Below are 15,282 nucleotides of genomic sequence, written 5' to 3'. Positions count from 1 at the left end.
AGGTGGGAGACATGGCAGGTGTCCAGAGGCCAGCATGGCTGTCCTGTGTTGAGAGACCTGTTGGCATCTGGGGTGGCTGAAGTTTTGGATGCAGAGTGGAGAGGAGACAGACATGGGCTTGTTGGAAAGGTAGTTTGGGCCAGATGGGAGGGCTTCAAAACTGTGCTCTGGGTTTTATAGGAAAGGGCATGAGGAGCCCCGGAAGCCTGCTTGAGTTGGGAGTAGTCTTGTTTCAATAAGATATCATGGGGGGAATGTGGAGGATGGTGTGTGAGGTTGCAGAAGTCTGGGGACATGACTTGAAATAGTAGATGTGTGAGCAGAGACCCTGAACTTGGCCAGCTGTGGTGGAGAGAGAATAGAAAATAGGGGTCCACTAGTGTTCTTGGAGCACTCTTTCAACCCCTCCCACCAGGACTTTGGATTTTTAAATCTGTCTAAGGAAGGTGGCTCAGAGGTTAAAGCATCTGCCTCCAATGCGGAAGACCCGGGTTCGATCCCTGGGTTGGGAAGATCCCTTGGAGAAGGAAATGGTAACCCACTCCAGTATTCTTGCCTGAAGAATCCCATGGATGGAGGAGCCTGGTAGGCTACAGTCCACAGGGTAGCAAAGAGTCGGACACGACTGAGCGACTTCACTTCACTTAAGGAAGTCTTTAAAAATACTTGAAAGAGAGAAGCTTATTTAAACCTTTGAACGGTTTTGAAAACTTATTACATTTCAGCTTGGAAAGAAAGTATTATTTCAGGTAAACCGGTGTGGACTGATTACTCAGCATAGCCACTTAATCTTTCAGAATTAGGTAGGAGGGAAGCTATTTTAGTGGCCTTCCATCTTCTTCCAGAACTTTGTCCAGGTTCCTCCCAAATGGTCGATGAGTTTTTCTGATGCATATCCAGCACTCCAACAGTTGAGTGTGCATATGTATTCTGTGAGGAAGTTGATTTCATCCATTTCTTTTTTTTTTTTTTCATCTCTTGCCTTCCACCTGAGAAAACAAACATGAGTCCATAGATTCTTGTTCTGCATTAGAAATGTCCACAATGTGTAACTTAAGATGGGTCCAGCTGAGAGGGTTGCAGTTTTGGAATTTAGACTAAAGAAGAGGAGTGGAATCTTTCCATTTTTTCTTTATTTTGAGAAAATTTTGGCAACTTGGACTGTTTGAAGGAGCAGTTATATAAAATATCCCCTGCTAATTGAGTATCTGGGGTAAGGCACCACCATTTTTTCTTTAGATTACATTAAAACATTTCTACCCACAATTTAGAGCTTTTCCGTGGAGAATTTATATTAGAACATTTTGAACCTCAATAAAGAAAAAAAGTACAGAATTAACCTACTTTTTGGAATGAGAAGTCTCAGGTTTATGAGGTTCCATATGTAAGTTCCAAAGGCCTGTAATTTATCTTCTTTGCAGCCTGAATATTTCAGAAAGTTCTTGGCATGTCTCTTAGACAAAGAGCAAGAAAGGTGACCTATGGGCTTACCTCACTTATGTATGTATCTTCTATGATGGCTATAAAGTAGTGTTTCTACTGGTATATGGCAGCAAAGGACAGATTCCAAAGTAAATGGGGCAGTTTACTGATGTGAGATTTGGGTGTTAGTCTGAAAGTACCATAGTGAATGTTTTAGCATAAATTTCAATTACCTTTAGTTAAGAACTTTTCTAGTTCCATGTGGTAGGTATGGTAAAGGAATAACTGAAGGTTACCTTGATAATAACACTGACTGAACTATGGTTGTTAAATTGTTTCCATAGCAAGGATCATAATTTATTAATATTAGGAATTATTTTACAAGACAACTGTTGTTGATGATGTTGGTTTTTTCCCTGTATAGGCAAGCTTGTATCTGAAGATGTGTAATTTATTTATTCACAATAAGGAATGTATTGTAAAACTCAATTACATTTTATTCGTGAATGTTGCTTCATTCACTTGATTGAGAATTTTTGGACTGTATCCTGGGTGTCTATCCTTGCACTAGGAGGTTGATAGAAGTTACCCCTTGCCCTAGGAGAGAAAAATTTTAATGGGAGGCAGAGATAAACAGATAATTATAATACGTGATAAGTGCTGAAATAGACATTAAAAAGCTTGAACATGGAGAATTTCAAATGTATACAAAATATGCAGTAGGAGGGACTTCCCTGGTGATCCAGTGGTTAAGAATCCACCTGCCAATGCAGGGGGCACAGGTTAAATCCCTGGTCTGGGAAGATCCTACATGCCTCAGAGCAACTAAGCCCGTGGCACACAACTGCAGAGCTCACATGCCAAAACTACTGAGCTCATGTGCTTCAGCTACTGAAGCCCATACTCCTAGAGCCTGAGCTCCACAACAAGAAAAGCCATATCAATAAGAAACCCATGCACCACCACTAGAGAGTAGCCCCACTCACTGCAACTAGAGAAAGCCCATGCGCATCAATGAAGATCAAGCCCAGCCAAAAATAATAAAATAAATAAACCTAAAAAAATACCCAGTGGGAGAATGAATCTTCATGAACCTATCACCCAACTTCAGTCATTTGCAACTCTTGATAATGCTTGTTTCACCCATAGTCTTCACTTAACTCCTTTTCCCCCTTTTGTTTTGGAACATATCCAAGATAAGAATATATCATGTAATAAACATTTATAGATATTTGACTAATCGGAGTGTACACTGGGAAAATAGACTATACCTGGGGACTTGGGAAGAAGCTATAGAGCCTGTAACATTTGAGTTTAATCTAGTAGGGAGGGAGAATGTTCCACGTCCAGGTGAATAAGATGGAACTCAACAATTATTAAACACTGCTAAGCATTAAATTGGGCTTCCCCTGTGGCTCAGTGGTAAAGAATTCACCTGCCATGCCAGAGAGGTGGGTTTGATCCTTGGTTTGGGAAGATCCCCTGGAGAAGCAAATGGCAACCTACTCCAGTATTCTTGCCTGGGAAATCCCATGGATTGAGGAGCCTGGTGGCTGCAGTCTATGGGGTCGCAAGAGAGTTGGACATGACCTAGCGACTAAACAACAATGAAGCATTATATCAGGTTCATTTAGTACATTATTTAATTTTTTCCCTCATACTCTTACAGGAGTGACAATATCTATTTTATATTTGAGGAAACTAGATTTCAGCCTGACTAACCTTGACTTCAAGGCTATTTAGTGTCCCATTTTGTGCACCGTGTGCACTAGGCACAGAAATGTAGAAGGGCAAGATGTTTTTGGGAAAGCAAGAGAAGATGAATGCAGCTATAGAATTGTGACCATGTGTGTGTGTTTCAAGAGGTGAAACTAGAGAAGCTGCTCAGGGCCAGGTTGTGAAGGAACTTTAATGCTATGCTATGAAGATTGAATTTTGTCCTGAGGGTGGTGAGGATCTAGGCTGAGATACCTTTCAGCATGAGAACAGTATTGTCAGCTTTTAAAAGGCAGATATGTAGGCAGTATGGAGGATTAACTGGAATTGGAAAATCTGCTGAGGGGAGACTGGTTCAAGCAAACTGTTCAACCACTGTTTATTAAGCATAAAGAATGTGGTGGGCAAAGAAACTAATGAGCAAGACACGTCTCCCTGTTTCATAGAGCTTAGCCTAGTAGAGAGTTAGTCACATGCACATAGATGGCTTATTGTGATGTTGTGATTTATTTTTTTACTTTTTATAAGTATTTTGTGGCTGCATCACTCGGCCTGTGGGATCCTAGTGCCTGATCTTTTTGTTGAGAGAAGAGCACCAACTATTGGAATAAAGTTAAAAAAGAAGAAAAAAAAGTTAAAAAGAAGAAACCTGTCCCTGCTTTATGCTAATTTGTGTGAATTTTACTAAAAAATAAAATCTGTCATGATGGCCAGGTGAGATACTAGGAAGGGATTAAGGTGTTGCAAAGGAGAAGATAGGCTTGATTTGGTAGCTGGTTCTGTGATAGAATCAACTGGCTGTGATTAGCATTGAAAATAAGTTTCTGATTCGAGGTATGGTATGGTTGATGCCAACAGTTGGGACGAGGGTTGCTGGAAGATCAGCGGGTTCAAGGATATGTGAGGAGGGGCAAATGAGTAGGGCTTATTTATATCGTGTCTGAGATGGCTTAGGGTATCCACGTAGAGATGTCCAGTAGGGTTTTGGAAAACTGCATGAAGTATCCGAGTTGTTAGGTTTGGAGAGAGTGGTTTGGTGATCATTAGCATTTATGTATGGTCATTGAAGCCTGGGAAAGAATGAGATTACCAAAGAGCAGTGATTCTCGGCTTTGGCTGCACTTTAGAATTACCTTGAGAGTGTTACAAAAATACCCATGCCTGGGCCGCACCACTGATTAATTAAAGCAGAATCTTTGTAAGTAGAGACTAGGTCTCTTTATATTTTCAAAATCTATTTAGGTTATTCTAATATGCAGCTAGAATGGCAACAGAATAAACAAGTGGACCAAAAAATTAGACGACCACATGTTTATTGAATGGACACTATTGTTGGCACTGCTACGTTAACTTACATGAGGTAAGTACCTGTTTACACTTAAGGGGAGACTGAGGCACAAAAGGTAAGTAACTTGCCTTTGGTTATACAGGCAGTTGATTGGTGCTAAGGCAGGGATTCACACCTAAGTCATTTACTCCAAGAACTGTTCTTTATACCGTAATGTTCTATTGCTTCTCCACTCAAGAGTGAATCTGGGAGGGTTGAGAGTTTTGGAATGGCAGTGTGAAAAACTCAGCAGATCTTCTGCCCAGTAAAATAACCTCCTAACTGTAAAAATTATAAAGGACAGTCATTTAAAGTCTCTGGAAATTGGCCTGAAGATATACAGCAAATGTAGAAACATTTATTCAAGAAAATCTACTAAATCTTAGTAAGAACAGTGAGCCAGCAGCCTTTGGGCCATGACCTCATCTTCTCCCCACCCCCATCAGTTCCATGCAATGGAGGGCTCTTCTTGGTGAGTATAGCTGAGAAGATAGGACTTAGCCCCCTAACTGTAGCTCCTAGTCTAGGACTAGGAGCAGTAGACAGTAGACTACTGGAAGTACCAGAGGGAGAAAGAGAGAGGGACAGAAAAATATTTGAAGAAATAATGGCCACAAGATAACCCAGTTTGATGACAAACATAGTCTTCACAACTAAGAAGCCCAGCTCTGTCCTTTCAGTGGCTTCCAGTCAGTGAAAATACCCAGAATAGGAAAGAGAATGGAAGTAAGGCCAGTTAAAATGCCACAAAACTCACCATTCTTCCTGAGATTAGGCTGTTTTTCTTGAATAACACCACTGCATGCCCCCCACCCCCACCCCGCACTGATTGCTGCAAACTTTCGGTCAATTTCCAGAGTTCTGTCCATTTTATTTAGTTTCTCATTGTTCTGATGGAGGAGAGTGTTTTTGGTGACCCTTATGCTGCTATTTTTGCTTACAGCCTAGTTGAATTTTTATTGTAATTTTCTTAAGATATAGTGGCTGCTTATAGTTTGTTCTGAAAGCATTTATGATATTTTGGAAATTATTGGAATAATTATTTTTCCAATAATTATTGGAAATCTAAATCTAAAAGTAATTATTGGAAATCTAAAATTCCATCCATAAGGAACCAACTAATAATAATAATAAAAAATGCACAGTATATCTTTATAGCAGAATATTATGCAGTTGTTAAAGCAACGTGGTAATTTTAATTGTGCTAATAGAGAAGAATAGTCAAGGGATAATGCTAAATGAAAAACAAGTCCCAAAATAGTATGTGATAGTCTATTTTTATAAAGTTTGAATAAACAACAGGAAAAACACAGGTATGTACTACATATATGCAGAGAACATTTCTAGAAGAAATATGTAATATTTTCCTCTGGGACATAGGAAGTGAGGGTGCTTCTTAGTTCTTCACCCCCACTTAGTATTATTTGAACTTTTGAGTACCTGTTACTTAGAAATAACTTTAAAGAAGTCATAGTATATTTAATTTGTTATTTTAAACTACCAGTAGGACATATCCTGTTAGTTTAAAGTCTACAAGTAATAAAGATTGCAATATTTTGATAATAATATTTGTATATGTAGTACTTTTTTGTTTCCTTGAAGTGCACACTCAAGATGTAATTTTGATGCTTAGGAAATCATTTTGCTTGAGAACTTTAAAAAAATAATGAACTCACGTTTAATTTCAATCAACTGGGATAATCCACAAATAATGGTGATGACTAAACTGTTCTCTTTTCACCTTCGTGACTTTCTAGACTTTGTACATTACAGTCCACCCCCTGAAAAAGTCACTCTTTTGTAAGAAGATTAACAGCCATCCTTTGTAACCTTTATTTTTATCTTTGAAAGAGGAGGAATAATCACCCAGTTCTGAAACATCATGCGTGGGTAGAATTGAATTACCCAAATTGAAAACCTCCCTGCAAACTAGAGGATAAAAGAATCCCACCAGCGTGTACACATAGGCTCTCCAGGGACTTTTTGATTATTTACCCCATGAAATCCTTGAGATTTCATAATCTATCTTGTCTCATTTTTCCGTTATGAAATGGAATTTTCAGCATCTCTTCTCTTGTCTGTTTTCAGATCACAGAATTGTGTGGTGCCAAGCGAGTTGGTTATTTTGGTCCGACACAGTTTTACGTTGCCCTGAAATTAATTGCTGCGGCACAGTCTGGCCTCCCTGTGCGGATAGAGAGTATTAAATGTGGTAAGTATCTTCCATTTATACATTCTGTTATCCATGACAGGTTTTTTTTTTTTTTTTTTATGAGAACCATTTTTGTCATAAAAATGAGACCTGGGTTTAAGGCCTGTTCTGTAAGCATTTGTGGAATTTTTTTTTCTTCTTCCAACTCTTCTATAAAATAGAACTTACCAGGTGTATTAGTTTTTTTTTTTAATGAGAAAAAATTCAGAAAGTGACCTGAGGTTAGTTTCTTTTATCTTACTTGCTATTAAAAATAGATTTTGTTCTTTAGCTGAGAAAGATTGGGACAAGGGTTCTAGAACCTGTGGCAAAATAGTAAGACTCAGTTTAATTTTCCTCTTGAGGAATCTATGTTGTTTAAGGTTCTATTAGGGACAAGGAACTGAGTAACAGGTAGAGTTTGAGTAGAGCTGCCCTTTCTCTCTCTCTCCTGTTCTTGCCAGGCATGTCAAGTATGATTATCTTTTAACCTCTCAATTCCCAAAGCCCTATTAAGTACTTGGGGGCTACTAAATATTTTTTGTAATGAATTTATCTTCTCAGAGTTTTGATTTATCATTTTCTTATCTTGCTATTCCTTCCCCAAACCCACCACATACTTGAGCACTTTGCATGACATAAACCAAAAGCAAAGCTCCAAACTCTTAGCATCATTTGCACTGCTTCAGTACTGGTTTTACCAAGCTGTTTAAAGAAGGTGATTATTCAGTGGATGTGCTGAGGTCTTTTGTTAGGTCACTCTGATATGAATTACTTTCCTGTGTTTACACAGCTATGCAGGAACTTTGCCTTTTTCCTCATTTTGAGATAAAAATCACCCAACTGTTCCTATCTGTTCTGTGAAGTCCCTGGTGGATCTTTATGTGGGCTCAGGATTTATGGTTAGTCCATGGTAACCTTGTAGCTCCAAACAGCAGAGAAGATTCTGATAGATTGACTATAGCAAACGAAGCTTTTTTACACTAACCATCAGGAAGCTGCAATCATCCTGCTAATCTTTATTAAAGGCTTAGTGTGTGCCAGACACTGTATCATTTAGTCCTCATGACATTTACCTAAACTAGATAATTGTGTCAATTTGCATTGCCTAGAATAAGCTGTGATAACAAGTACCACTGAAATGTCAGTGCCTTAATGGAACAAAGGCTTGCTTACTGCTTTGCAGTGGGTCAGGGTGACCCTCCAGGGCAGCTGCCCTCCATGTGTTGGCTCTGTGATCCTGGCAGCTTTATCCTGTGGCACCTCCAACACAGCACCTGTTCCTGTAATTGCCACAACAGAGAAATAGTTTCTCAGCCTAGCAGTTAAATGCTTTGGTCTGGATGTGACTCAGGTTACTGCTGCTCTTAGTGCATTGGCCAGAACTTGGCACATGGATCTACTGACATGCAGAGCGGGCTTCGGGAGATGTAGTTCCCTCATGTGCCTGCAAGGAGAGGAGACTGGATGTGGGTGAACTCTGAAAGTCTCTATCCTGCTGTTGTTATCCCCATTTCACAGATGTGAAAATGGAAGTTTAGGGTAGTTGAGCAACTTCCCTAAGGATGTTAGGTTCTAACCAGCTCCAACCAGGATCTCAGTCTCCATTTCCCAGGCTTTTTATTGTTATGCAAAGTAGCCTCTTCTGGTTGAATTCTTCTGTTTAATAAGGTCCTGATTCTAATCTGTTTCCTGAACAGGAACAACAACAACAACAAAAAGCAACTGACCCCCACAAAGCATCCCTTGGTATTATATAATTTGGTTCCTTGAAATAGGTTTCTTGATGGAGTGTAATTTCAGTGGCTGGTTTGGTGTCTGTTGGTCAGTGTTTGCTGTGATTTGTTCAAAGTTATGGCTCACTGAATTTTGATTTGTGGTAGGCACTGAAAGTTTCCATTCCATTGTAAATGATCATTAATCTTTATTGTAGTATCTCCCAACTTCATCTTCTGGAAGAGTTAAGAGCTTCTTTGTTGTATAAAAGAATAAACTTCTGACACCTTTGTTGCTTATATTTGGTTAGACTGAAGTCTTTTACCTGATCTGTGCTCAGATCTATAGCTTAGTTTCCTGGGGATGGGGGAGGGGGTAAAAGGGGTGGATTGTCTAAGTTATCACTTGTATAAGGAATTAGCCCTTTTTCCAAACATGAGGCTTTCTCCATTTTATAAATCCTGATGCTGCCTTTTACCACTGAGGGTTTAAGTATTACTCAGAGTTAATTCTGAATTTTCTTCCTTCATTTAAATGTTTTTTAAATAAGTTACTTGCAGTCAGCATATGTTGAGTAAGAATGAGTGCAAGACTGGGCCAAACTTTGAACTGCCACTTCAGTTCAGTTCAGTCGCTCAGTTGTGTCCAACTCTTTGCGACCCCATGAATCGTAGCATGCCAGGCCTCCCTGTCCATCACAAACTCCCGGAGTTTACTCAAACTCATGCCCATCTAGTCGGTGATGCCATCCAGCCATCTCATCCTCTGTCATCCCCTTCTCCTCCTGCCCCCAATCCCTCCCAGCATCAGGGTCTTTTCCAATGAGTCAACTCTTCACATGAGGTGGCCAAAGTATTGGAGTTTCAGCTTCAGCATCAGTCCTTCCAATGAACACCCAGGACTTATCTCCTTTAGGATGGACTGGTTGGATCTCCTTACAGTCCAAGGCACTCTCAAGAGTCTTCTCCAACACCACAGTTCAAAAGCATCAATTTTTCAGCCCTCAGCTTTCTTCACAGTCCAACTCTCACATCCATACATGACCACTGGAAAAACCATAGCCTTGACCAGACGGACCTTTGTTGGCAAAGTAATGTCTCTGCTTTTTAATATGCTATCTAGGTTGGTCATAACTTTCCTTCCAAGGAGTAAGCGTCTTTTAATTTCATGGCTGCAGTCACCATCTGCAGTGATTTTGGATCCCAAAAAGATAAAGTCTGACACTGCTTTCACTGTTTCCCCATCTATTTCCCATGAAGTGATGGGACCAGATGCCATGATCTTAGCTTTCTGAATGTTAAGCTTTAAGCCAACTTTTTCACTCTCCTCTTTCACTTTCATCAAGAGCCTTTTTAGTTCCTCTTCACTTTCTGCCATAAGGGTGGTAAAATCTGCATATCTGAGTTTATTGGTATTTCTCCCGGCAATCTTAATTCCAGTTTGTGCTTCTTCCAGCCCAGCGTTTCTCATGATATACTCTGCATATAAGTTAAATAAACAGGATGACAATATACAGCCTTGACATACTCCTTTTCCTATTTGGAACCAGTCTGTTGTTCCATGTCCAGTTCTAACTGTTGCTTCCTGACCTGCATATAGGCGTTTTCCAATTTTTTGCTTGAAATCCATTAGCTTAATGTTTGATGACACAAACCTTGAAGGTGAAAGAGAATGCTCTCTGAGAGCCTAATCTGAAAGACCTATCACACAGGGAGTTGTGAGTCCTTTCAGTCCTTCTTTTATAAGAGTCATAACCTTACTTCATGAGTGACATGTGCCTGTGTGTATGTGTGTGTTAACCTTTAACCCCTAGGCTTTCCCATTTTGCTAAATACCCCTACCTTATGCAGTTGCTTCAGCCAGGAACTTAGAAGACATTCTTGATTTCCTCCTTTCCCTCCCTCACAATATAATCCATCAGAAGTCCTGCCAATATGGGTGAATTCTACCAAAAGTTTAGAGAAGAGCTAACACCTATCCTATTCAAACTCTTCTAGAAAATTGCAGAGGAAGGCAAACTCCCAATCTCATTCTATGTGACTACCATCACCCTGATACCAAAACCAGATAAAGATGCCACAAAAAAAGAAAACTACAGGCCAATATCACTGATGAACATAGATGCAAAAATCCTCAACAAAATTGTAGCAAACATAATCCAACAACATATTAAAAGGATCATACATCATGACGAAGTGGGCTTTATTCCAGGGATGGAAGGATTCTTCAGTATTCACAAATCAATCAATGTGATGCACCATATTAACAAATTGAAAGATAAAAACCATACAATTATCTCAGTAGATACAGAGAAAGCCTTTGACAAAATTCAACATCCGTTTATGATTAAAAACTCTCCAGAAAGCAGGCATAGAAGGAACATACCTCAACATAATAAAAGCCATATCCAACAAACCCACAGCAAGCATTATCCTCAATAGCAAAAAATAGAAAGTATTTCCACTAAAATCAGGGATAAGACAAGGGTGCCTACTCTCACCACTACTATTCAACATAGTTTTGGAAGTCCTAGCCACAGCAGTCAGAGAAGGAAAAGAAATAAAAGGAATCCAGATTGGAAAAAAAAGAAGTAAAACTCTCACTGTAGATGACATGATCTTCTACATAGAGAACCCTTAAGATACCACTGGAAAATTACTAGAGCTTATCAATGAATATAGTAAAGTTGCAGGATAAAAAATTAACACTCAGAAATCCCTTGCATTCCTATACACTAACAATGAAAAAACAGAAAGAGAAATTAAAGAAACAATCCCATTCACCATTGCAACAAAAAGAATAAAATACTTATAAATTTACCTAAAGAAACAAAAGACCTAATATATAGAAAACTATAAAACACTGATGAAAGAAATCAAAGATGACACAAATAGATGGAGAAATATACCATGTTTGGTATTTGGAAGAATCAATATAGTGAAAATGAGTGTACTACCCAAAGCAATCTATAGATTCAATGCAATCCCTATCAAGCTACCAATGGTATTCTTCACAGACCTAGAACCAATAATTTCACAATTTGTATGGAAACACATAAAACCTCGAATAGCCAAAGCAATCTTGAGAAAGATGAATGGAACTGGAAGAATCAACCTGCCTGACTTCATACCATACTACAAAGCTACAGTCATCAAGACAGTATGGTACTGGCACAAAGACAGAAATGTAGATCAATGAAAGAAAATAGAAAGCCCAGAGATAAATCCACGCACCTATGGACACCTTATCTTTGACAAAGGAGGCAAAAATATACAATGGAGAAAAGACAGTCTCTTTAACAAGTGGTGCTGGGGGAAACTGGTCAGCCACATGTAAGATAATGAAACTAGAATACTTTCTAACACCATACACAAAAATAACCTCAAAATGAATTAAAGATCTAAATGTAAAACCAGAAACTATAAAACTCTTAGAGGAATACTTAGGCAGAACACTCTCTGACAAAAATCACAGCAAGATCCTCTATGACCCACCTCCCAGAGTAATGGAAGTAAAAACAAAAATAAATGGGACCTAATTAAGCTTAAAAGCTTTTGCACAATGAAGGAAACTATAAGCAAGGTGAAAAGGCAGCCTTCACAATGGGAGAAAATAATAGTAAACAAAACAACTGGCAAATAATTAATCTCCAAAATATATAAGCAGCTCATGTAGCTGAATAATAAAAAACAAAACAACTCAGTCAAAAATGGGCCAAAGAAGTAAACAGACATTTCTCCAAAGAATACATACAGATGGCTAATAAATACATGAAAAGATGCTCAACATCACTCATTATTAGAGAAATGCAAATCAAGACCACAATAAAGTATCATCTCATGCTGGTCAGAATGGCCATCATCAAAAAGTCTACAAACAATAAATGCTGGAGAGGGTGTGGAGAAAAGGGAACCCTGTTACATTGTTGGTGGGAATGCAAACTGGCACAACCACTATGGAGAACAGTGTGGAGATTGCTTAAAAACCTGGAAATAGAACTGCCATACAACCCAGCAATCCCACTGCTGGACATATACCCTGAGGAAACCAGAATTGAAAGAGACATGTACCGCAGTGTTCATTGTGGCACTGTTTACAGTAGCTAGGACATGGGAGCAACCTAGATGTCCATTGGCAGACAAATAGATCAGGAAGTTGTGGTACATATACACAATGGGATGTTACTCAGCTGTAAAAAGGAGTACATTTGAGTCAGTTCTAATCATGTGGATGAAACTGGAGACTATCATACAGAGTGAAGTAAGTCAGAAAGAGAAATACAAATACTGTATATTAATGCATATAAATGGAATTTAGAAAGATGGTAATGACGATCTTATATGGAAGGCAGCTGAAGAGACACAGAAGTAATGAACAGGCCTTTGGACTATGTGGGAGAAGGCGAGGGTGGGATGATTTGAGAGAATAGCATTGAAACATGTATTACCATGTGTAAAATAGATTACCAGTGCTAGTTTGATGTGTGAAGCAGGACATCCAAAGCCTGTGCTCTGGGACAACCTGGAGGGATGGAGTGGGGAGGGAGGTGAGAAGGGAGTTCAGGATGGGGGTACATATGTGCACCTGTGGCTGTTTCATGTCAATGTATGGCAAAAACCATCACAATATGTAAAGTAATTATCCTCCAATTAAAATAATTAATTAAAGAAAAAGTTCTGCCAATATGGGCTCTAGTCTCACTGCTTGCTCCCTATATCTTTCTACCTCTTCTAAGTGAGGCCACCTGCAGCCACTTTCCTGAGTGCCACAATGGTTTTGTCATTAGTTTCTTGGCCTTCTCTCTTTTCTACTCTGGTCTCTTTCCCCACATAGCACTAAGAGTAGCTTTTTCAGAATAGATTATTTTAACTAGCTCCTTGAAACTCTCCCAGTGGTTGCTTACTGTACATAGTGCAAAGTTCAAAGTCCCTACAGTTATCTGTAAGGCCTTGTATAATCTAGTCTCTGCCTACTACCCCTCCTCATCTCAAATCTTTCTTTCTTGTAATCTGTCCCCTAGCCTTATGGGCTGTGTACCCATTTCTGGGCCACTTCTTTCCTACTGTAGGAAAGAGCATGTTATGTCAAGATCTTGGGTTGCTAGTAGTCTGTTCTCCCTCCTCTCTCCTTCCAGTGCTGGCATCTCCTCCTCATCCTTTAGGTTTCCAAGGCTGTCCCTGACATCCTATCTAAAGTATGTCCTGTCAAGTTAATTCATTAACAAAGGAACCAGCATATAGTAAAGCTGGTTCAAGAAAGTGTAGGAAAGTCAGAAGTATTTATAGTCATGGAAAGAAATAATGCTGGAATAAGATCGCTAAATTACGTATAAAATTGTCCCTACAGGACAATAAAACTGTAACTGGGTCATTATACTCTTTTGTAAGATAAAATTCATTTGCACTGCTATCAGAAAAGAAGTGTTTGTTATCTAACAAATTTTCCACAAGTTAATATCTACCCTTTCAGAATTGTAAAATGCTTCATCAAGAGTAAATAATAACTTAAAAGCATGCACCCCTAGGGAATTAGGTAATCCTTGGATGAGCCTGTTAATGCTGGATAATGTGACAGTCTCCTCCTTACTTAATTTTCTCACTGCCTGCTCCTTCATAGCTCTTTTATTAGGGTTTGTAAGTACTCCTTTATAGGTTTGAGTAATTTTTTGTCTGTCTTCCTCAGCAGTCTGCACATCTAAGGGGAAGGGAGGAGCATTTGGTAACCCCTGTACCGAGGGGCCTTGTGGGTACTCAGGGCATGTTTGTTGAATGAATACACGAAGACACAAATGCCTGGGCATGAGGAGTGAGTCTTAATCATCAGTCACTCTTTTTAATGCAAACATTTGGAATTCTCGTTCATCAGAAACTTCTGAGGAATGCTTACAGAAGTCATCTCTCTCAGGCATTGGTTCCCAACCTTGTATGCACTTGAGAATCATCTGGATAACTTTAAATGCAAAATAAAAACTACAGGAACCTGGGGTTACCTGCAGACATGTGGCTTTAGCACAGGGTTTTTCAGAGTACCCCAGGTGATTGTTCTGTGGATCCAGGGTTCAGAGTGACTTCTAAAGACAGCCAAGTGGAGTATTTTCAAGAGCTTTGCTTAAGCTCTGAGTACAGATTTGGTCACATTAGGGCCCAAACTGGAGGGAGGCAAGAGCACCCAGGGCATATAACTGTAGGGGACATATAATTGTAGGGGGTGCTAGCTCCCTGGACCCTGCAAGTGCTGACTCTGACTTTCCAGGGCCCTGAGAGGGAGTACCTCAAGTGCTAGCCCCAGGCTTTTCTCTAGCCTCACCCTAGTAGGAGCTGGGGTAATGCTATTGGGAAAGCTAACTTAGGAGGGCAGAAGGTGGTGTTGGGGTGAAGTTCAGGGGTGGCAGAGAGTTCTTGTGGAGGAAACCATGTATGAACATTTGTCCTGGGAGCAAACCTTCCTGCTTTCCAAAGACAGGCCAAGAGGAAGTGTGAGGACTGAGGGAAGGTGTAGCAGGGTTTAGAGTAGAGTTTTGAAACTTTATCGTGCCATGGCCCCTTTGACAGTGTGAAACCTGTGAACCCCTTCTTGGAGCAATTAAAAAAAATTATCGGAATATAGTTGCCTTATAATTTTGTGTTAGTTTTTGCTGTGCAGCGAAGTGAATTAGTCAATGTATACATATATTCTGGTGGCTCAGATGGTGAAGAATCCGCCTGCAACGCGGGAGACCTGGGTTTGATCCCTGGTTTGGGAAGATCCCCTGGAAAGGGAATGGCAACCCACTCCGGTATTTGTGCCTGGAGAATCCCCATGCACAGAGAAGCCTGGCGGACTTCAGTCCACGGGTTGCAAAGAGTTGGACATGACGAGCAACTAAACACACATACATATATCCAGTTTTCTGGATTTCCTTCCCATTTAG

The 15,282-nt window shown here is 39.7% G+C and overlaps 1 protein-coding gene across 2 annotated transcripts in view; it reads left to right on the top strand.

The window, feature by feature from the left end:
* Window positions 1-15,282, top strand: part of REPS2 (RALBP1 associated Eps domain containing 2) — a 256,926-nt gene that overhangs the window by 59,701 nt on the left and 181,943 nt on the right. For both annotated transcript variants that reach the window (XM_061136570.1, XM_061136569.1), the window contains exon 2: window positions 6,554-6,677. In XM_061136570.1, the coding sequence (XP_060992553.1) occupies window positions 6,554-6,677 (124 nt within the window). The remainder of the gene's footprint in view (window positions 1-6,553; window positions 6,678-15,282) is intronic.

This window comes from Dama dama, chromosome X, assembly GCF_033118175.1.
Source record: "Dama dama isolate Ldn47 chromosome X, ASM3311817v1, whole genome shotgun sequence".
Lineage (NCBI taxonomy): Eukaryota > Metazoa > Chordata > Mammalia > Artiodactyla > Cervidae > Dama > Dama dama.
The sequence above is the reverse complement of the archived record's forward strand: the minus strand, read 5'-3'. Positions and strand labels throughout refer to the sequence as shown.